Below are 22,856 nucleotides of genomic sequence, written 5' to 3' on the forward strand. Positions count from 1 at the left end.
AGGCTCAAAGAGGCTAACTGCCTGTCTAATAAGATACAGCAAATCCGTGGCACCATCAGTATCAAACCCAGGTCTGATTTCAGAAGCTGTTCTTTAGACCCCTCATTCTCCCGGGCTATATATGCTACATTCGATCATGGCAGCGGGGAGGAAGACACCTGGGTGCTATGTCGTAGGAGAAAAGGACAAAAAGTATGTGAAACATCTCCACATACCCCAGAAGTGAAAAATCAAGAGTAAGGTGAGAATGGGATGGAGGAGGGGTAAGGGAAAGGGGACAGAGTGACCTCAGGGGATGACATGAAAGGGGGGCTGATGCTGGCTGGTGTGGGAAGAGATTGAATGAGGATGAAGAATGGAGGACACAGAATTTGCGCAGAGGTTGGGAAAAGAACAGGAGAAAGAGTGAGACAATCGTGGGAGTAACCAGTTCTCCTAACACTTCCAAGGAGACTCATGGCTCAGGGCTGGGAGTCAGGAGAACCCAGTCCTGCTCTTGAGATCTTACTGAAGAGATGGCTGGGGTGCCTGAGAGGCAGCCAGGGTGGAACTATGGCTGAGACAGAAAGGGAGGGAACCCTGCTAAGGGAGGAGAGCAACAGCAGGCCGGGAGCTGTCCTTGGTCCTGACCAAACCCTGACCATCACGTGCTAGTCAGGTACCACAGAGTTGGGGAGCTATGGGTTTGCAGACAACACTAGGGCCTGCCTTCCTCTTCCTCTGGGGTCCACCGTATCTCCTCCCCCACATGCTCAGCCCCGCTTTCTATACCTCTCCTCAACCAAGTGCAAGTCCGGGTGCCTCAATAACCCCACACAAGAAATACACCCTGGAATTCAAAGCCACTCTCCATTTCTTCCCTCCCAACTGAGCCCAGCCTCACCTCACTGCCAGCCCAAGTCCCCAGGTCCTCTACCTAGGAAATCTCCCATTCCCTTCAGAAATGAAACTTCCTTCATGCAGCCTTCCTCACTGGTCCCATTCTCCCAGCTTAGTTAGCATGGTAGCTATGGACTAGATCAGCTTTTGTTCAGACAGAACAAGGCATGGCAGAATTAGGGGCCTAGTACTCAGCATTGTTGATTAAGTAAATGTATGCATGCATAAACGTTGGGACTAATTTAGTGGCGGGGGGGTTGCTGACACTACTGCAGTCCCCACCTACCCCAAGGGCATCCGCAGTATCTGGAATGGCTCCAGCCTAGGCGGCTTGGCTATAGCAGTGCCCCTTCCACCCCAGGAGCGAGAGGTTGGCCCCACCACACCCTACCAAGGCCTGGGTTCAAGCATCCTCCCATCCTTCCCCCAGGTCTTCTGAGGTCGCCCAGTTAGGTGATGGTGGCAGTGGAAAGGAAGCAGAGACAGCAGTGCAGTGAAGGTTCAAGTTTACTCTTTGGGGATAGGAAGGGGTGAGGAGGAGGTGTGGGTGGGACGGGGGCGCCCCTCAGTAGTCAGCTGTGTAATCTGTGCCATGTAGCCCCCGGCACAGCAGTGTGAACTCTTTCACCATCTCCTTCACCCGCCTCTTGTTTACTCGCTCGCTGAAGGAGAGAAGGGAGAGCAAGTTAGCACCATCCACCATGCCTCCTCTTCCCCCTGACCCAAGCCCAGGCCCTGCCAGCTCTGCTCACCGAAGGATCTGTTGGCTGAAGGTGTCCTTCTGTTCAGGGCTGAGGCGGGCAGAGGGAAAACCAGGTGACTGAAGTGCCTCCTTGATCCACACACTCAGGAGGCTGAAGCAGTGTTTGTTCAGAGCAAATAGGATGTCGGCAAAGCAGTCCATGAGGCTGCGGGAGGCCTGGCCCCCAATGGCCTGAGGGAGACGGGTTCTCAGCACACCAGGGCCTTGCCCCTTCTGCAGCAAGGGTGCCTAGCCACACCCACCCACTCCCGGATAGTTCCTCAGCCAAAGTGCATATGACAGGTGAGTGCTGCTTTTCAAGAGCCAGCTGATCCTCACAGAAACCCAACAACTTCCAGCCATTTACTTGACGGAGAAACAAGAGCTTAGGGAACCAAGGCTCAAGCTCCCCAGGAAGGCAGCTGCCCCAACAGTGAGGGCCACCCAACCCCCATCAAACCCCCCACACCTGCTCCATCTCACCTCCAGCACTGCTATGAGCAGCATACGGCCATCCTCCTGTACCACCTTTCCCACAGGTTCTACTTCCCCACACCGAGGCAGCAGCTCTGTCTACAGAGGATGGAGAGGCCTGTCAGCCCCAGCTCTTTCCCCTGTCCCCCTGGAGACGAGACCTGCATACCACACCTCTACCCTCTAGAGTCCTGGGCAGGGTGCGCTAGGTATAGGGGTGGTGGCGGGTTAGGGGTCAGCACGGGACTCACAAAGAAGCCACAGGAGGCCTTGACAGTAGGTGCTTCGGGGAACTTGAGGGCCAGCACAGCTGTAGGAGAGGCAGAGGCAGAGGCAGATTAGATGGGTCTCAAGGATCCTCCCGAAGGGGCCCCAGGCCCACCTGTCCACCTGGCCCCACTTACCACACTGGAACACAGCTTTGACATCCAATCGTTCACACAGGAACAAATCTGGCTTCCGCTTCAGAGCCTGCAGGAGGTGGAGCTGGTAAGCCCAGCCCAGCCAACTCCAAGAACCATCCCCCCACTCACCTGCCACCCAGACCCCAAGTTCACACACCGCAAGTAGAGGCTGTCAACACCAGCCACCCAGCCGTCTCTGGGGGACCCAGACCACTCCAGAGCTCAGTAGGTCAGGAGGGGAGCAGCCAAGGGATGCTACGTACATGTATATGTACATGAACGCACAGGTATATGAGAGAGGTTGGGAGTCATAATGCAAAAGTTTGGGTCCCAAGTCACCCCTGATCAAACACCTCACTCCCCACCTCCCACCATCAGGGCCAGACCTCCTGCAGGCTCCAGGTTGCCAGCAGTGACTTCACTCTGATTCACAGAGGCAGTTGAGGCCCCCTGGATTTGTTAACAGGGCAGCAGGAAGAAAAGATGGCAGCTGGACATGGAGCCCAGTCTAATAGCCCCCCTCCTACGTCCCGCCTGCATTCCTAGACACTCTCCAGCTTAGGAAGAGGAAAAGCAGGGCAGGAGCCTGGGAGCCACGGCCCCACCTTTCACCCAGGATACCCTGTGTCCAGGCCCTTCTCCTCTATACCCAGCCCAGGAGCCAGGGCTCCCATGTCAGGGGGAGTGGACGGAGTATAGGGGCAGAGAGCCCACCCCAAGTGGTACCAGGGCATGACTGGCACATCCTCAGGTCACAGGAGATGCTCTGCACAGCTCCCCCAGTCATCAAGCACTGCTGTTCCCCAGCAGCCCCCCAATGCGTACCACATCGACCCCTAACCCTCCAATCCTCACATACCTTCCACTCCCCCATGTTTACTCTTGTGCACACAGCCCCACATGCACCCTCACTTGAAACGCCCTACTTACCCTCTATCACACACCTCTATCACATCCCTTGTACACACCACTCTACCACATTTGCTACGCACCCTCACTACATATTCACATCCCACCCCCCCACGTCCCCAAACCATGTCCACACGCCCACACCCTTGTCCCACCCGGTTTCCCAGCACGTGCACTCTCCCCACGCACAGGCATAAAGACATACTCAAACGCCCTCACCCCAAAGATGCACCCTCATGGATACCTCCACACATGTCCACCCAGGCCCAGGACACACCGCCCGTTCCCACTCCTCCTGCACCCCCTCCACTAGACTGTAAGTTCTAAGAGAGTAAGAACAGTGCCTGCTTTTGCTCACGATTATATTCTCAGCACCTAGCAGACTACCAAGCACGTATTAAACACTCAAAAAATATTTGTGCAGTGATTAAGCAAAGAAACACACCACTTACCCCACCCATGGGAACCCCCAGCTCACAGGAACTTCCTGACACATAGAACCCCCCATTCCCACAGCCCGACACATATATCGTCTCAAACATAAAACCCCTAATACAGACACACCACTACCGTACATACGCCTACCCTCCATAACACACACTCCCACAGCCCAACACACACGCCTCCAACACGCATCAATATTCAAACTCCATCAATGCCTAACGCACAACACACAACACGCAACAATGCACAGGCCCACACTTCAACTACACATTTATCCCGACACTCAACACAACACACGTACTACTTACGGCAGCCACGTGATTTCTGCTCCCTTCCCAAACCAAACTCAAAACATACAAGTAAGGTCCGACACACTTACACACCAGACACATCTCACAATGAAGCCAGCACCCCACCTCCCAGCAGCAGCAGGATCTGTCTGCCAGCCCAGCGACAGCCAAGCTCTGGGCTCCACCACAGCACATTCAGCTCGGCCCCTCCCTCGGAGCTCCTCCCAGCCTACCTCTCGAGAGCAGGCTGGGGGCACTGAGGCAGGCAGTTCCCGGCAGGAGCACGGGGACAGTGAACCCCAGGCCCTTCAACTCCGGTCCTGCCTCTGAACTCCTCGGCAACCCCAGCCCCACAGGAGCTGCTGGGCACAGTTACCACCCCCTCCCTTCCCCACCCCCCAGGCCAGCCCAGCTCCCTCCCTTCGGGATCAGCCTCTCCCTGGTCTCTGTGGAGGACTGAGCTAGTTGAGGCAAAGGGGCACTAAAGGAGGATGTTGGGTTGTCAACTTCCACGGAAACAGATGAAGAAACTCTATTCAACTGAACAGAAAAAAAAAATTTGTCAACAGAAAGCTAAAAATAGGCTTAAATTGAATTTCAACATAAGAGAAAGAGAAAGAGAGAGAACAGAACGTGAATGAATAAAACTAAAACACACCTGTGCCAGGAGTTGCATAAATGAATCAACAATATCAGGATGATCCCTGGGCCCTAAAATATAATAAAGATGGAACTTAAGAAAAAATTATACAAACAGCAACTCAACCTCATATAGTTATGTGGGACTGAGAGCCTGCAGGGAGACAGCGTGGGGGCACATGAGCAGCAGGAAGCAAGATAAAGAAACAAAACATACAAAAACCATGAACTGGGAGAAGCCCAACAGAAAGAGACGGCAAAGTGAAGGACGGTCTGCCCCAGCTCCCTCCCGAGGGGCCTTCCACCTACTCCCCGCTCCTCCTCCGGTCAGTCCCCAAGTGACCCTGCGATGCTCGAGCAACGCTGGCCACCACGTAGCTGGACAAACAGCCCCCAGACTCTTGCTGTGGCCTCTGGCACGCTGCAGTGGCCCTACACTGCTTCCTAGCACATACCTCCCCATCACTAGCCCTCAAAGAGGAGGGCAGGGCTGGTGGGAGGTTGGTCCTTGGTACTGCCTTTGGAGGCCTGGCTGAAGGCCCTGGAAAGGCCCGTGTATCATGGTCTGAGCAGGCGCCCCCTCCCTTCCACGGCCTTAGGGCTCTTGGTTTAGCCAAAGAAAGGAATCTGTTGGGTTCTCTTAAACCAGAAGACTCCTTCTTGGGTACTGCAGTGCCCCATATGCTGTGGGGATGGCCGGGCAAGCCACTGGCAAGGCCTAGGGGAGGGAACTGCATCATGAGGCCAAAAATGAGAGCCCCACCCACAAAGCCCCTCCACATGGACACAGACCCAGCAGAGAGCCAGGCTCAGGGCTGACCACCAGCTCCCACCATCTGGACGCACGAGGAAAGAGGGAAACCAGTCACCCCACGGTGTGGTGGGAGGGCAGAGCCCGAGGAAAGTACGGCAAGGCTGGGACAGCATAGCAGGTGAGGGGACCATCCTGTCCTGTAAGACAACCAACAAGCCCAACAGATAGGACGTTGGACACTACTCTGCTTCTAGTTCTGAGGACACCTGCGGCAAGGACGAGGTGTGCGCCTGGAGGTCCTGCCCGCCGCTCCACTCTCAGGAGGAGGTGCTGCGGGAACCCCTGCCTGAGACACCACTAAGCAGCTGTGTGATCTTGCGCAAGCCACAGACGCTCGGTTTCCCCGACTGTCAAGTTGATAATAATCTCTCCCCCGCTTCCTTCGGGCTGTGAGGAGCCATTGATAAAGCCCGTCCCTTCCACATCTGCGCCCCAAGTTACTCAAGTCTTGGAAAATGAAGCCCAGTGTGCCCCATGCCTGGGTCGCCCTGCAGACGGCAGGTCTGGCGTTCAGCAGCCACCCTGCTAGAGGTGGGCCGGACAGTGAGGAAGAAAGGCTCCAAGGGCAAGGAGCCCTCGTCCTCCTTTCTTCAACAGCGTCTGGTGCCTACTCTATGCTAGCCTTGTTCTGACGGACGCAGAGGGAAGAGAGCCAAGCCTGCCCTTGAGGGGCTTAGTCCAGGGAGAGAGACAAACATGGGAGCTGCTTACTGAGTGTGATCAGTGCTGTATCAGCAGTGCATGCCCAATGCAGTTTTGGCACAAGGTCAGAAGCACCCAGCTCTGCCTCAGAGGAGCTTCTGAGGACTGATGCATGGGTAAGGCATGGAGGAGCGAGAGCTCACCCAGTAAAGGGCACAGGGCAATCCAGGCAGAGGAGCAAGGCATAGGGATTAAACGGGACACGGTGAGGAAAAATCAGGGTGGCTGAACTGCTGGAGCCATTCAGGAATGGACATTGAGAAGTAGGCAGGAGCTATGTCCCGTGGAGGGCAGTGGGACGATAACCCCACAGTGATGGGGAGCAACAGAAGGCCTTTAAGCCAGGGAGGGAAAATGCTCAGATTTGTGTCTTATAAAAAATATTACAGCTGCATGGTGCAGAATGAACTGGAGAAGGGCAGATGTCAGGGAAACCAGTTAGAAGATTGCTGAGCTGATCCAGATGGCACCCTACACTGAAGCAGTGGCCGTGGAGGGTGGGGAGAAGTGGGCAGGCTGAAGGACCACCACGACTTGTCCCCAGCTGGATACGAGGAGGGGGAGAGGTGGCGCTGAGGATGACCACATCCGGGTTTCTGGCTCAGGTTTCTCCCCACTTTGGAAACTACCCATGGCCCACCAGAGCAGAGGCCAGCATCATGGGACCAGACACCAAGGACAGAAGCAGAGAGCACTCTAGCTCCAGCTGAGACTCCTGGTGAGCCTCAAACCTGTGACCACAAATCTAGGCAAAACTCAGGAGGCTGGAGGAACAACACTGTTTCCTTTCTGAGTGAGAAGCCTGGGTTAGGCAGCAGGGGAAGCCTGGAGCCCCCTGCTCCCAACTTCTCTCAGGCAGAGGGCCGCAGTGAATGAATGGGGCGCTGGGACCACAGCCAAAGGATTTTGGCCTAGAAAGGAATAAGTCTCAATGTAGGGAAAGGACCAGCAATCACTGAGTACATCGTGTGCAAAAACCCCAAGCCAGGGGCCCAGAAGATGCTACTTTAATACCTGTAACAATGCTATCGAGTATCTGAAAATCTCCATTTCACAGATATGGGAATGAAGGCTCTGAAAAGGTAAGTGACTTGCCCAAGGTCACACAACTAGTTGGTGGTGATGAGCTTAGAATCTAGGTCTATCTGACTTTGAAGCCACGCTCTCTCCACTTTTCATTCTATCCCAAAGGAAATGGAGTCAGCCTGGTGCCCCAAGTCCCTCAGAGCTTCCAGCCCCATCTTCCCCCACATCCAGACTGGCCCTGAGTCCAGCAGGCCAGTAGAAGACATCATTCACTCTCTTGTCCACTTCAACCTAAGGTGTCAACTATCTGTAAGGTGACAACTGTGCTGTGCTTGATCCCGTTAGTTTCCCATCAAGTCCCAGGTGCAACTCAGGGGAGAGAAGGGAACAGAGTGGGCAGCTTTGGCTCCCCAGTTGGGGAAGCAGAGGCAGTGGCAGTGGCGGCAGCAGCAGAGACCCTGGTCAGGACCTACCTTGCTGGAAGAGGGTGAGTGTGATGGAGGTGACGAGCAGGAAGAGGGCCTCAATTGGGGGAAAGTGGGCAGGCTCATGAGCAAAGATGTGGACCAGCTACAACAAAGCAGGGAATGCTGGTCAGCTGAGGCCCTGGCCCACCAGGACAGGCCAACATCCCTGGGATGCAGGTGAGAACCCCTGCCAGAGAAGCCATCCACCCCACTCCACCCACCCGCCCAATCCCTGTGTCAGATCTCTGCCTGGGATGACATCTCAAACACCGCTGCATCCCCCAGAAGGCCCACCTGTCGAGTGAGGTCAAGAGCGGAGGCCTGAGGGATGGTGCTGTACATCCGACCCAGCATCTCACACAGCTGTGGCACCATGGGGGCAAAGTCGTCCAGCAGCGTCTTAACTGACTTCTCGAAAATAGCGCACACCGCCTGGGAAGAAAGCAAAGGGACCCTGGTCAGCAAGTCACCATTTGCTGGAGCAGAACTGAGGCCCTGCACAGAGGAGGCCTAAAAATGGGCCCTTACCTACAAGCCCTGCCTGGCTCTGCGAACCAAGGAAGGTAGGCAAGTCTGACCCTCACCCTGGAAGGCAGGAGGCTAAAAGGCCCTTCTCAGAGGGGCTGAGGATGGAAATTTGTAACTTAACTCTTGCTACTTACATCCTCACCATTGCCTCTCAAGGAGCAACAGTAGTGAGAAACTTCTGAACTGAACAGAACCAAGGCAGGTGTCTGATGCTAAAATGGATCCCTGTCACTCAGCCCCAGCATCACAGTCCTTGGGTCGAGCACTTCTTGTGACGCTGGGGAGCTCTGAATGTCTTCCCCAGAGATTCCCTGTGTCTACGGGGCAGGATTCATCTCCTTTACTTCCTCCAGGTCATCTCAAGCCGAGGTGGGGCGGCAACACCTTCTTCCTGCTCCACCTCTGAGCAAAGTCACCACAGGGGCTGATGGCAAGGGTCAGGACTCACCTCCACCACCTGGGCATCATTCAGCCATTTGCTCAGCACCTTCTGGATAAGCTGGAAGACCTGCTGCAGTACCACCACCACCTGAAGACAAAGGAAGAAGTGAGGTGCCCCCACCACCACTCTCACCCACCCAAGAAGGACTACTCAGTAGCTGGAAGTAGGCCAGGAGTTCGAACCTATTACCCCAGACTGCACATTAAGGACTCAGTGCACGGGACCCTGGGGGCAGGAGTGCTTTGCTGAATCCCCATGAATGAAAGAGGAGACCCTGAATTCTGGGGATCACCTTAGAGGAAGCCTCAAACTGCAAAGCAGGCATATTACGAGTGCTTCAGAAGATAACCTTTTAAAAAAGTCACTCCCTATCTACTTCTGCTCAGTAAAAGTATTTTAGTGCCAAAGGCCTATGGGCTAGCCCCTGAAGAAGCAGAGATGCTGTCTCACCCAGATAGGCTTAGGGTAGAGAGCCCCAGGGGATGCGTAGATACGGGCAGCTTATGGTGGAGCAGAGAGCAGCCTGAGGTCCTGGGAGGTGAGGGAAGGCAGGATGATGACTACCATAGGAGAAGGGGCTCTGTGGGAGGACAGTGGCCTCGGTTTGGTCTGGAGCCAAAAGGGTAACTGAAACTGGGGTGGGGAGTTGAGTATAGGGACCAGGATACTGTGGTTTCCTTTTCTCCAGGAGAAACCCTGGAGTGGATACTTGGAACAATGACCAAAGCAGTCTCTCACATCTGTACAGAGCTTTACGGTATGCAAAGTACTTTCAATCAAGACCACCCCTGCTGTCCAGCACAGTTCTAAGAGATGAGCACCAGATATCCTGATGTTCATAGTTCTGAATGGGAAGCTGAGGCTTGCCCCAGACCAAACAGCCTGTAAGTGGGCATCCCAATCCCTTTTGTGCCCGAGCTTACCGCAGTACTTATCACACTGCTCTGTGACAATCTGTTTACATGTATTTCTTCTAGACTAGGAGCAACTCAAAGGCAAGAACTATTGCATGTGGAGTGCCCGTAGGGGACAGCGAATGCTGAAGTAGAAGGCCTCACAGAGTTGGGGGTTAAACAGGGGTCCATAATTACATCACTTTGGGGTTGTAGCATAATGTCGGTGTCCCCCATGGGGAGAAGGAAACACTATAACACCACCCCAGTTGGCGGGGGGGACAAAGACAACATCACCCACAGGACTGAGACAATGACATCACTCTCTACAGAGCAAGGGGCAATGGTAGGGTCATTCACAGGGTCAGAGGACCAAATGCATCATGCCCCATGGGGCCAGGGACACAATGACAATATTACCCGTAGACTTCAGGGGTGACTATGACATTCCCACAGGGGTGGGGGGCAGGCAGTAGCAATGACAACATCACCCACAGGGTTGGGTCCCTGCGGCACTGGCAGCTTCCGGAGCTCAGAGCCTTCATGATCATCTTCATGATGACTGATGTCCAGCGTGGTGAAGAGGTTGGAGAGAAGCCCCAAGATGTGGACAATGGCCAGCTTGTTGGAGGGATTAGGCTACAGGGAGAAGAGAACCAAGCTCTGGGTCTCCCAGCCCTGACTGCCAGCTCAAGCCCCACCCCTCAGCAGTCACAGCCAACACGAAGGGAAGCCCCATAGTCCCACTGCTGCTCCCCAACCGCACACACGCGCGCGCACACCAGCTCACTCACTATCTCCTCTGCCAGCTTCTCCAGCTGCTGGATATACGGCGAGATGAGCGAGTGCAGGTTTTTAAGGATCTCCTCCACTTGTAGGGCCGACAGCAGGAAGCCCAGTGCCTGCATCAGCCACATGCACTGGCTCGTCTGTGGGGCAGAACATCGAGGGTCAGTCCCAGACACACCTGGTTGTGGGTGGGAAGAATGAACCTCTTGGGGAAGGTTCCGAGAACAGCGAATAAGGCGCAAAGGCAGAAGATGGGATTTCTACAGCTCCCCACAATACCCCAAGGAGCCCCTTAGAAACTTTTGAACTCACCTTATGGATCTGTTTCATCAGCACATCCTGGGGAAAAAAAGAAGGAATACGGTGTCAGCACAGGGCAGAGTGTGCCCTGAGGCCCAGCTACACACCCAGGGCCCCCGCGTACCTGGGAGACAGCCACGATGTTGGCAGCATAGGGCGGCAGGTCATACTTGCATTCTCGGCAGATCTTCTTGAGGGTGGACACAGAAGAGATAGAGAGCTCGGGATTGCCTAGGGCATGCAGTACTAGGGGTAGAACGCTGTTGATCATGACGGGGTGGTCAGCCAGCCATTCAGACAGAGCTCCTGGGGGAAGAAGGGAGAAGGCAAGACATCTGAGGCAGGCCAGGCTGGCTGTGTACCATGTCCCTGTGAGGCAGGCAGAGCTCCTGGCAGTGTGGAGTTGCAGCCCCTGTACGGAGCGCTGCTCATTCAGAGGACTGAATGGGCAAACATGCACACACATGCTTAAACATGAGCCTTACACCTGACAAGCAGGAAGGAGTTATGCAGTAGAGGCCCAGCGCTGCTATTTCAGTGACAGTGAACTAGCCTCACTGAATTGCAGCTCAGTGCACTGTAGCAAGGACCCCTAGACATGCCAGGACAGTCAGTTGGCTGCAGTTCTGATTGTGTGTGTGGGCATGTATGTCTCCCACTTTGGATAGGACCCAGCAGGCTGGCTGTGGCTGGGGATGTGTGCCTTGGCTCTGGGAATGTGCTCATGGGTGTGTGCCAGGTCTCACCAATGGTGAACATGACAGTGTCCGCCAGCTGCACATTGCTGATGCTGATCCGTGGGATGAGGCCAATGAGCCCAGGCACCACATCAGAATAGTTGACATCGATGGTCTCCGCGATGGATTGGAAGCCATAGAGCAGGGCCTCTGTGTGCTGGGAAAAGAGGATGCCACTGGCTTGGCTGAGGAGGAGGGTGCGACAGGTCTGGGAGGGCTGAGGGAATCAGGCTGGGGAGGTACCTGCCAGGAGTAGGGCTCCTCTGAGCTGGTAAGCAAACGGCCCAGCTTGTCATAGAGGTTGCTGAGCAGCTCGGCCCCCAGCATCTCATAGACATACATGAGCGTGTCTGAGATGTCCACCCTGAGAAGCAGATAAAGGTCTTATACACTGCCTGGATGCTTCCCCCAAGCCCAGGAGCCCACCCCAGTTCCCTCAGAGCCCTGCCAAAGTGCCTATAGAGAAAGGAGGCCCAGGATTCAGGGCCTGGCCTTGGGCCCCTCCCCTCATTGCCTTCATTATTTCAGGACTCCCTTTAGAGCTAGGATTGGCCTGCTACCATCACCTGTAAATTCGAAACTGCTCCTTCTCATCTGAGGACCAGAATCCATATTCTTCATCAGAAGGGAACTGGGCCTTGTGCAGAAGCACATCTACCAGCTGGAAGTAGACTGGCCGGTATACCTGCTGGTACACAGCCTGCTTCTCTGCCTCAAAGGACAGAATGTCATCCTGAGAGAGCCAGGGAGGAGAGTTAGCCACAGAAGCCCCTGATCCACCTTCTTCCATCATGGCCCAGTCCTACTGAAGGTCACATGACACACCTGCAGCGTGTACCAGAAGGTGAGGGTCAGGGAGCTGGTGGTCTCATTGACAGGGAAGTGGCCAGGGATGCCCGTGCAGAACATGATCATGTTGACAAGGGCCAGAAAGCTCTGCCAGTGCTCCACTTGGTCCAGCAAGGCCCTGGGAGGGAGGAGACATGGGGAGGTCATTCCACCTCCCCCACTTCTTAGAGGGCCCTACTATCCCACCCCCAGCTGCTCCTCTCCTCACCGGGAGTGGTTCTCGCCCAGGGCCACAGCAATGCGACAGATGCCATGGGAGGTCTCCATGTCCCCATTCTGCACTGCCTGTCGCAGTTGATCCTGCAGTCCCAGTACCAGCGGGATGAGTTTCAGGAGTGTGTTCACATACCTGGAGGCATGAGGTGAGGAGACCCATCATAGCTGTCTGCCCATCCCCCACCAGCTTTGAGAGAAAGGCACAATTTCCCTGTCGTCCATCAAAGCCCCCCTTCCTTCCCACATCAAACCCAAAGCGAAAAAGAGGTCAGGGCCTACATGGCAGGTTTGATGCTGCCCAATTTGAGAAGAACCTTAGGTCAGAGACTTCCAGAAGAATTCTGGGAAGGAAGTACGAGAAGGTAAGTGTTATGGGTGGACTTGTGTCCTCCAGTTAGACTCAGAGTTGATGCTGAAATGGGTTAAGACTTTTGGGGAGGTTGGAATGAGGTGAATGCATTTTGCATGTGGGAAGGACATAAATTTTGGGGGACCAGAGAACAGACTGTTATGGATCGAATTGTGTCCCCCCAGAAAAGATGTGTTAAAGCCCTAACCTCCAGTACCTCAGAATGTGACCTGATTTGGAAATAGGGTCATTGTAGATTAGAACACAGAGTAGGGGGTGGCCCTAATACAATATGACTGGTGTTCTTAAAAGAAGACATTCATGTGAAGACAGAGACCTACAGGGAGAATGACATGTGATGATAAAGGCAGAGGCTGGAATTATGCAGCTGTAAGCCGAGCGGAACACCAAAGATTGCCAGCAAAGCACCAGAAGCTAGGAGGTGGCAAGGAAGGATTCTCCCACAGGTTTCAGACGGAGCTGACACCTTGATTTCAGACCTCTAGCCTCCACAACTGTGAGACAATAAATTTGTTGTGTGTGCCAGTGTGTGGCACTTTATTATGGCAGCTCTAGGAAACTAATACAGTCAGTGTCAGGGGAGACTGAACAAGGATGGCAGACAGAAGAGGTAACACAGGCTGAGGGCAGCAACAGCTCCTGAGAGCATCAACCTCCACCTTCCACTCCACCCCCTACCACCAAATCCTAATTCCGAAGGACTCTGGTGGCAGTAAGGAAGGGAGAGAAGTAGATGATGAACTCAGAGGGAGCTTAGAGGCAAAACAGGGATATGAGGATGGGGAAGAGTCAAGAACAACTCTCCTTGGTGGAGGCATTTACTGAGACCTGGAGGAACGGGTAGAGGGGGACAGTAATAAATTTAATGGGAGGCCAGAAGGTGGTAAGTTCAATGTTAGGCATGTTGAATCAGAGGTACCTGGTGAGATAGGCAGGTAGAAGTGTCCAGAGAGTTGGAGATAAAAACCTGAAGCCTGATGGAGAGGTCAGAGAAAGAGACATAGATTTTGGCAACATCAGCAAACGGCAATGGGAGTAAATGAGAATTGCCCAAGAAAAAAGTGTTGAATGAGAGAAAAGAGCACAATGATGCCTAAAGAAGGAGCAGAGGAAGCAGAGTATACAAAGGAGGCTGAGAAAAGGCTAGCTCCATTCCCAGAAACCTGCTTTGTGGAGATGAGACTAAGCAGAGAAGTGATACTCTCGGGGGGGGGGGGGATCCCTCTGCTGTCAATCATAGAGTCACCATAGCAATCTATGGAGGGCAGGGGTTACTGAGGGTCCAGAAGGAGTTCTCTCTGGACTTGCCCCAAGCAGGTTGCTAGGAGGTAGCCCCATAACCTTAGGTGGAGGATGAGAAGGACAAGAGGCAACCAGTCCAGGATGTTGGCCTTCTCCACATCCTGGTTCTGGTGGGACAAGACGTCCATACCAGGATACCCGCAGCCCAGAGACAGCTCTAGAGGGTGCTGCCTGGAGACAGTGGGGATAGCTTCGGTCTCATGGCCCTGACACGGGCTGCACCACAAGACAATGGGCACCTTCAGACCAGACTCTGGCACAATGAGTAGGGGCAGGGCCAAGGCCATGGCCCACAAACTCCCCAGTAGCTGAGACAGGGGCAGGAGGTAGTGTCCTACCCTCACAGCATCCCCACTGTATTCCAAGGTTCTCTCACACCTTCAAAATTCATGTACACGGTAGGTACTCAACGAAAGTTATTAATTTGTCTCATCTATACCTCATAATAGGGTAAATCAAAGACTATAGCCCAGTAGAGCTCAGAGTATTACTCAAGGTCACAGAACAAATTAGAGACAGATTCCAGGCTAAGACAGCTCCTTACACAGCTATAGATCTGCTTCTGTTTCAAGGCCCAACCTGAATTTCCCCAAAGGATCTATGCAGATCTCAGCCCATATCTCAAGTTCTAACTGATGGGAGCTCCCAAGAGCCTGTCTAATTCACCTTCTTTCCCTTCCCCAGCCCCCAGTGAAAAGCTTTTCCAGGATTAAAAACAAATCTCAGGAAAAAAAAAATTTTTTTTCAAAGGAGAGAGCGCCAGGCAAGCAGCAGCAGCTGTGGAGGGGTGGGAAAATGGTGACTTGAGTGCAAGCTCAGCCAAGGAGAGAGCTGACGTCAGGACACCTGGGGAGGTAGTGGCTGGATGACCCAGAAGTCAAAGCCACTAAAGGTGACTTTCTCAAGCCAAAGCTAGGAAACAGACTAGACAGAGCAAGGCCCAACACTGACTCCAGGCTGGATGCGGCCCAACCATGGGGGAAACTCTTGCATAGATTTCCTACCACCTGGGCACCTGTGCCTGAGACCTGTGAGCAGACACGGGCCTGAGGCCTTGAGGCTTCTAGGTTTGGGGGAGGGAGATAGAGCGGATGTCTTTAAGCACCATGGCTGAGCCTGGGTTCAAAAGGCCTGGCTCCTGTTGGTCAGCTCGAGCTGCCGGGGCAGGGCTGCTGGGACTCCTTGACTGCCACTCACACTGAGCTCAGCCCAGACCTGCAATTAGAGCTCTGGGAGCAGAGTTGAGAAAATGGGGAGAGTTGCTAAGCAACCAAGGGGGCTGCAGCCAATGGGCGCTCAGGAGGCTATAGGTTCCCTCACTGGCTCCTTGCTCGCTCATTCGTTCAGAGGAGAAGAGGCATCAATTACCTGCCAAAGCCCTCGAGACTGGCAGACTGGCTAGCCGGGTAAACCTGGGTGTATCCAAGGACACCCCACATCACCCACGCACTGGCCCTGCCAATTCCCCTCAGCCACCAACTGTCTGAGTCCAGCCAGCCAAGAAAGGCCTTGACCTGGGACTTGGTACCCACCTGAAGTTGGAAAACCTGAGAAGCCATGGGAAAGGGCTCGTACTAATTGCCAATGCAGTAATGATACCAAATACTAGTGACTGCCGTTTATGGAGTATTCAGGAACCATGCTAAACCTTTCACAGACATTCTCTTATTTAATCCTCATACCAAAATATTCTCCACAGAATACCAGGGGCAGGCCCTGGGCACATTATCCTACTTAAACTCTGTAATATGATCACACCCATTTTACTGATGATAGAAATTGAGGCTTAAAAGTGGTTTGCCCAAGGTCTCAGACCTAGGAAGCGGACCCTCTGGGATTCAAACTCAGACTGATGCCAAGGCTAGAGCTATCAACCACTTCCCCAGGCCATCTCTTTCAGTGGTATCTTCCCCTCTGGTTCTGCCAAGCATTCCCAAAGCCTTTTCTCTGAAATGTGAAGTGTCAGGCCTCCAGTCTTGCCCTGGCCAATCCAACTTATACCAAAAATCCCATCATGCCATTTTCTCTGCTTACAATCCTTTAATAGCTTTACATCATCCTCAGGATGAAGACCAAAATCTTAAGCCTGGCCAACAAGGTCTTGCATGATCTGGGCCTGGATCTCCTACCACTGGCCCTTATACTCTGCTGTCTAATCACACCCACTCACCAGGTTCTCTCACACCCTTCCCTTGCTTGGGCTCTTCTATCTGTCTGGAAGGTCCTCCCCATATCCATCACCTCCATCTGGCTAACTCTTACACAGCCTTCAAAGCACAGCTCTATTGTCACTTTCTCTGGGAAGCCCTTAATAACCCTCAGACTGGGTTAAATGCCTCCTCTGGGTTCTGACAGCCACCAGCTCCCTCCATTAGAGCGCTCATCACATAGGCTCTACTTGCCCACCCAAGTGTCTACTAGATTGTGAGCTCCTATTCTGCAGAAATCAACCCATCTTTAGGCTCCCTGTGCTCAGCCCAGGGCCCCACACATAAACAGACGCTCAAGCAACACTTGCTGAAGAAGCATCTCATTACACTCACCTTGTTTCGGGTCCTTGAATGTATGGCGGTGCTGCCCACCACAGGCCTTTGCACCTGCTGTAGCTCCCGAAGCCTGGAACACTCCCTCCCCTTCCAACCTCCCCCTCCCCCACCCCCGTCCCTCACCACTCAGGCAACTCTTACTTTTCATCCGTTCAAAAAATAATGAATGCTACCAAGTGCTGCCAGGCACAGTGTGACAAAATAAAATGACAGAGTGACTGTCCTCACAATGCTGAGAGACTAATGGGGAGACATACATTAATTTATAATGAAACTATGTTACGGGCTAAGAAGAAAACACACTAGGAGCTCTAAGATAAAATAATAGAGACCAAACTGAGTCTTAAAAATCATGAGGACTTCCTTAAGGAAGTGAAGTTTCAGCTGAAGCAGCAGTGATGTGACAAGTACATGTGATGGTTCAGAGGCTAGAGGGAGCCTGGGACACTCACAGAACTGAAGAGATTGTGTGAGAGTGAAGAAAGCAGGGAGCACGGCACGAGACAAGGCTGGGGACGCCATGTCGTGCAGTGCCCCTGTGAATCACGTTGAGGATACTGAACTTTATCCTAAGAGCAGTGAGGACCCACTGGAGATTTCTGAGCAGAAAGGAAAGATTAGATCCTCATTTTTAAAGGATTGCTCTGGGTACTGGGTGGGCAATGAAGGGTATAAGTGTGAAAACCAGGGGACTGGTGAGGAAGCCCCTCAGTATTCTGGGGAGAGAGATGAGGACAGCTTACACCAGGGTGGTGGTAGTGGAAATGGAAAAAACAGATACACAATATAGTCAGAAGCAGAACACCAGGACTTTGTGACTGCATGATTGAGAGAAAGAGAAGGGAGAGTCAAATATTTTCATTGAATAATTCATTACATGGTTAGTTGTCTAATGTCTGTCTCCCTCTTTGAACCATAAGGACAGGGACCATGTCTTGTTTGATTCCAGCATAGGACCTATTTCTAGCATAGGACCAGGCATGCAGTAGGCACTCAATTAGTGTTTACTGAACAAATGGATGGATGGATGCGTGGCTGGCCAAGCAGGCTGTCCACCTCCGGAAGGTGGGGACTGGCTCACCTCTGGGCATCAGGCTGCGAGATGGCATTGACGATGGCCTCCACGCTGCTGTCGAAGAGCTCCGAGTCCTGCAGAGTAGCGAAGGCAGCCTGAATGAGCGCCTCACAGTCCTGCAGGGGCACCTCCAGCTGCACCCAGCTGGAAAAGCACTTGAGCACCTTCTGACGCACACAGCTGGGTGAGCTGGGCTGCTGCAGCAGCTGCTCCAGCAGCGGGAAGACAGCCCCACACTCCACTGCCAGGCTGGCCCGCACCAGGCTTTTGCGATACTGGGGCAGGCGGCTGGTCTGGAACTCCTCGGGCAGCACTGTCAGCAGCTCTAGCAGGGCCAGGCAGCGGCCCTGGCCATCCACCGGTGAGTCCTCAGCCTGGAAGAGCCGCACCATATCTGCCACAGCACACGGCCAAGCGTCAGGCATCATGCTGAGAGCCAGCGAGGCCAGTGCCACGCACAGCCGAGTCAGCACAATCTTGGAGCCACTGGCAAAGCGGGTGATCTGGGTGAAGAGCTGTGCCTTTAGACTCTCATACTGGTCAGTGGGGATGTCACTCCAGTAGCGAGAGATCTTGATGTGCAGGGCACTGGCCCCAAAGTACTGGATCTCAGGCACCTTGTTGGGCTGCAGGAGCTGCCAGCTGAAGTGCCAGGCCTGTGGGGAGACCTGGGCCTGCATCAGCCACTTCTGAGCCAGGTTCTTGTTCTCAATGTTGGGGTCGTAGTAGAGCTGGTGCAGCGCCTGCAGGACAGCACAGGACTGAGCAGGTGCTGGCTACTCTGGATCCTGCCAGAGCCCAGAACAGAGGGCAGGACTTGGTCCTGCAAGACTGCTCTCTCTTTCTGACTGGGGGGCTGAGCAGGAAGGGAGAGCTCAGGGCTCTGCAGTGTTTCCTGGGCCTGGAGTCCTGCCGATAACTTGAGTGCCTGAACTTTGCCCATGCTCTACCATAATCTCTTCTCCTTATAGCAAAACATTATGGGTTCAGAAAATGAACTTCCACAGGAAAGCAGCAAAAGAGGAGGCCGAGTTCCCCAAAGGGTAGCACCTGAAGTAAAGGGCAAGGCCCAGGTGGAAGGAATGGCTCCATAGGGAAGAAGCTAAACCTGAGAAGAGTATGAAACAGCCTGAGGGGCCCCCCCAACCCTCCCAGGCACAGCTGCTCTCATCTACTCCAACAGCTCCATTTAGCTCCCCCAGCATCATCCCTAGGTCACTCCAGATGCTGGCACCAAAGCCACTGTGAAATCTGAGCAGGACTAAGACTTCGCCAGGCAGCCCTAAGGCAGAGACAAACTGGAGAGGAGGGTGAGAACACTCCTCAGAGAGCACATGAGAGGGTCCAAAAAGCTGGTCCAGAGAAGTCTTGGCCTGCAGCCCTGGCAAACGCCTAGCCTGGAGCTTTCAACTAGCCAAATCCCCAGGGTCCCAATTCCATTAGGACTTCACACAGTAAGAAAACAGTGGTTTATCTCCCTGGTAGCACATGGAACAGTACGCCACCATGCCAACGCTGCCCGGCCCCAGGGGGTGGAAGAGTGAGGCTAGCACTCTCACCCCCTAAGCAGGCTCCATCCAAGTAGACTTAGCCCTGTCTGTATCCCTGACAGCCAGTTATGGCCACTGTCCCTTGTTTGGACCCTCAGGGATGCTGAGGCAGGCAGAGAACAGAAGCAGAGAGACACATCCTCACTATTGAGTATGGTAAACGGGGCTCAAAAATAACAAACGAATATCTGCAACCATTCTCTGCTTTCCAGCAAGGTAGCCCCATCTCCCCATTCATCCCAGGGAAAATGCATTTCTGCATTCCAGGCCTCTGGGGGCAGAACCCAGAAAAGAAACAGAGAAGCAGTTCAGAAAAGACGGACTGGGCAGTGGGGGAACCTGGGAGTGCCACGGCAGGAAGCCATGTGGGCAGGTGAGTAGGGAGGAACTCTGAAGCTGCCAGCAGGACCAGGCTCCTTGGACCCAGCACAAAACAAAGGGGGCCAACCCTACTCCTGCCTGCCCAGGAGTGGTCTGGCCTCGATCCAATAAAGGAAGGACCCATCTCCAAGGAAGAGTGAAAACATAACCCAGATTGTTTTAGTTCCAGATTATTTTCTGAGCCCTTGGCTCAACAAAACAGGTCCAGTATGGCTCAATATCACTATGGTTTCTGGAGACTGAGCTGCAGGTCTCCCGGGTCCTCGGTTTCTTACTGCATTGCTCATGCAGTTCCCATGGAGCTGGAGAATAGCCAGTCTGGCTGGAGATCTAAACCGTCAGCACCCTGGAAGGACCACCCCAAGACCCTAGAATATCCACAGAGGACCCATGTCTAAGGAAAGCCAAAAATAGCCTATTAAGACACCATTACACTGCTGTCCTGCCTGCCCAGAGAGACAGCAAATGCCAGGTGCTCTGGAGGCACCATCCCAACGGGCACCCAGCCCAAGCCTGGGCTCTGGCATTAGTGTCAGTCCCCAGAACTTCTGCTCTGTCACTGGAGTGCCCACCCCAGGGCCCTCATACCTTCTCCACGTTCTCCACAGTGAAGTCCAAGGCTGGTGCTGCTCCAGCCCCTGCAGCCCCGGGCTGCTCCTCCCGCCGCTCCATCTTTGCTCCCTCCCCAGCAGGGAGGTGGACCGTGACCTGTCTCCTGCCCCAGCCTCTTGGCTGCTGGCCCCCTGCTAGACTCCGGCTTCGGTGCCCAGGGAGTGGTGGGGTGACAGGGGGCCCAGGGCGAGCATGGCTGCCGAGGCCTCCCCACCTCGGTTGGCGGGGGGGCTTGCCAGAGGCCAAAAGGGATGCTCTTAGGAGGAGACCCACTGAGGGGGACTCCTAGGAGAAAGCCGTCAGTGAGGAGTTCGCAGGCAGGGGTCCTGGTGGTAGGTCAGGGCTCTGGCCCCAAAAGCTATGAGGAGGGAGTCATAGGGGAGGGAGGCCTGAGGGAAACCAAGGCCCTGGCCCGTGAGGGGTCACAGGGTCGATGGCCTGTACCCACAACACCCTCTTACGAGTGAGCTCTCGGGTCCTAGGAAGAGGTCACAGGGGTGGGAGGCTACGGGGGAAGAGAGCCCTTCGCGGGTTACGGAGGCGTCCAACGAAGCGCAGGGGGTACAGCTTCGCAAGTCTGGGGCGAAGAGTCCGTGGAGTTAAGGGGCTGTGGCAGGTCCCCACCGCTCGGCCTGGCCCGCGCTCTTCTCACCGCCCGGCTCCGGCCCCTCTACCGCCGCTGCCTCCGCCCCACTGACTGACAAGCGAGCTGGCCCGGCCGGGACGGGGCGGGGACCTCAGAGAGGCGCGGGCTGCCCCGAGCGCCTGTCCCCGGCACCGCCGACTCAGAGGCCGTTCCCCCCCATCCCGCGCTGCCCTGGCCCGACTCGGCACGGCACAGCCGTGCACGGCCCAGCGGAACGGCGCGGAAACTCTTTCCGGGTCCTCGTTCCTGTCCTCGCGCCAGCCCGCGTGCTCCCGAGCAGGCGGCGGAGCGGCGCGCCGCTCGAGGCCCCCGCCGAGCCAAGGCCCCCGCCGCTGCGCACCCTGGGAAATGTAGTCCAGATTGCGCCCAGCGGGAGGGCGGCGCCTTGCGGCGGAGGCGGGGAGCACGTGGGCTCGGGACCCGCCGAGCCCTGCCAGCCCCAGGCCTACCGCGGCCAACAGGCACTCCAGGTCCGACCGGCGGGAGGCGCTGCGGGACAGCTTCATAGAAGGACGTGACTCAAGGGGCCGGTGTGTGGAGCTGGGAACCCAGGCTGGAGAATAAGGTACATGTTGGTGGGGGTGGGGGGCGGGGGGGCAGAGGTCACTCCGGTGCTTCGCTGGCGGCACGACCTGGGGCCCAGGAAAGGGGCCGTCTGGGAAGGCGTCCGCACTACCCTGAGAAGAAGGGGGGCTTGGCGCGCCTCAGGAATAAAAAAGGATGGCTCTCGGGGCCACCCAGTGAGCAACTGGGAAACCACATACCATGGACAGTGCTTGGAGAATTTCATCGGGTTCTTGAGAGCAACGTCCCTTTATGAGTAATTAAAATAAGAATAGCTCACATTTAAGTGCTAGGAACAGTACTTTACATACCTTAGGTCCAATTCTTCTTTTTTAAATTTATTTATTTATATGTATTTTTTGGCTGCGTTGGGTCTTCGTTGCTGTGCGTGGGTTTTCTCTAGTTGCAGCGAGCGGGGGCCCCTCTTCATTGCGGTGCGCGAGCTTCTCATTGCAGTGGCTTCTCTTGTTGAGGAGCACTGGCTCTAGGTGCGCGGGCTTCAGTAGTTGTGGCACGCGGCCTCAGTAGTGGCTTGCAGGCTCTAGAGCGCAGGCTCAGTAGTTGTGGCGCACAGGCTTAGTTGCTCCATGGCATGTGGGCTCTTCCCAGACCAGCGATCGAACCCGTGTCCCCTGCATTGGCAGGCAGATTCTTAACTACTGCGCCATCAGGGAAGTGCCCCTTAGGTCCAATTCTGTCAACAACTCTGTGGTGGGTATTTTCATTCACCATTTTCAGATGAGGACGCTGAAGTTGGGGAAAGTTGAGCTTATCTTGTCCCTGGGCACACAGCCAGGGTAGCAGAGATCAGCCACAGATCTGGTTGGCCGCAGACCCCAGTGGTCTCTACCCCTTACCCCTCCACCTCACCTTTTATTAACACTTGCCAGCTATCCCAGCAGGGAAAAAAAAAATCAAAAGGGAAAAGACCTCTGTACTCTGTGTTCAGTGGAGGAAGCTGGCATTGGCTATAGCCGCTGAGGCCTGAGAAGGTGGATGAAGGCTTCCCTGAGGAGGAGAAACTTGATCTGAGCTTGAAGAACAGCGAGAGACTGGGGAGGAGGGAGCTTGATTATCTGGTAAGCAGAGCCCAGTGGGAATCTAGTCATTCAACAAATCTTTATAAAGAAAATGTTTGAGGGCTCCCCTGGTGGCGCAGTGGTTAAGAATCCACCTGTCAGTGCAGGGGACACGGGTTCGAGCCCTGGTCCGGGAAGATCCCACATGCCGCGGAGCAACTAAGCCCGTGCACCACAACTACCGAGC

At 54.6% G+C, this 22,856-nt stretch overlaps 1 protein-coding gene across 1 annotated transcript; it reads right to left on the reverse strand.

Moving 5' to 3' along the window:
• Positions 1 to 1,375: 1,375 nt before the first annotated feature.
• IPO13 (importin 13) lies at positions 1,376 to 21,187 on the reverse strand. Its single transcript, XM_061184329.1, has 20 exons — positions 20,357 to 21,187; positions 17,844 to 18,580; positions 12,537 to 12,677; positions 12,305 to 12,446; positions 12,046 to 12,212; positions 11,723 to 11,843; positions 11,489 to 11,636; positions 10,867 to 11,048; positions 10,755 to 10,781; positions 10,448 to 10,582; positions 10,149 to 10,292; positions 8,767 to 8,847; positions 8,085 to 8,222; positions 7,797 to 7,893; positions 4,801 to 4,853; positions 2,500 to 2,566; positions 2,347 to 2,405; positions 2,105 to 2,194; positions 1,632 to 1,813; positions 1,376 to 1,541 (listed from the first exon to the last, which is right to left on the reverse strand). The coding sequence occupies exons 1-20, from the start codon at positions 20,438 to 20,440 to the stop codon at positions 1,445 to 1,447; spliced, it is 2,892 nt and encodes a 963-aa protein (XP_061040312.1). The 5' UTR covers positions 20,441 to 21,187; the 3' UTR covers positions 1,376 to 1,444.
• Between the last annotated feature and the right edge of the window lie 1,669 nt (positions 21,188 to 22,856).

This window comes from Eubalaena glacialis, chromosome 3 (genome assembly GCF_028564815.1).
Source record: "Eubalaena glacialis isolate mEubGla1 chromosome 3, mEubGla1.1.hap2.+ XY, whole genome shotgun sequence".
Classification (NCBI taxonomy): Eukaryota; Metazoa; Chordata; class Mammalia; order Artiodactyla; family Balaenidae; genus Eubalaena; species Eubalaena glacialis.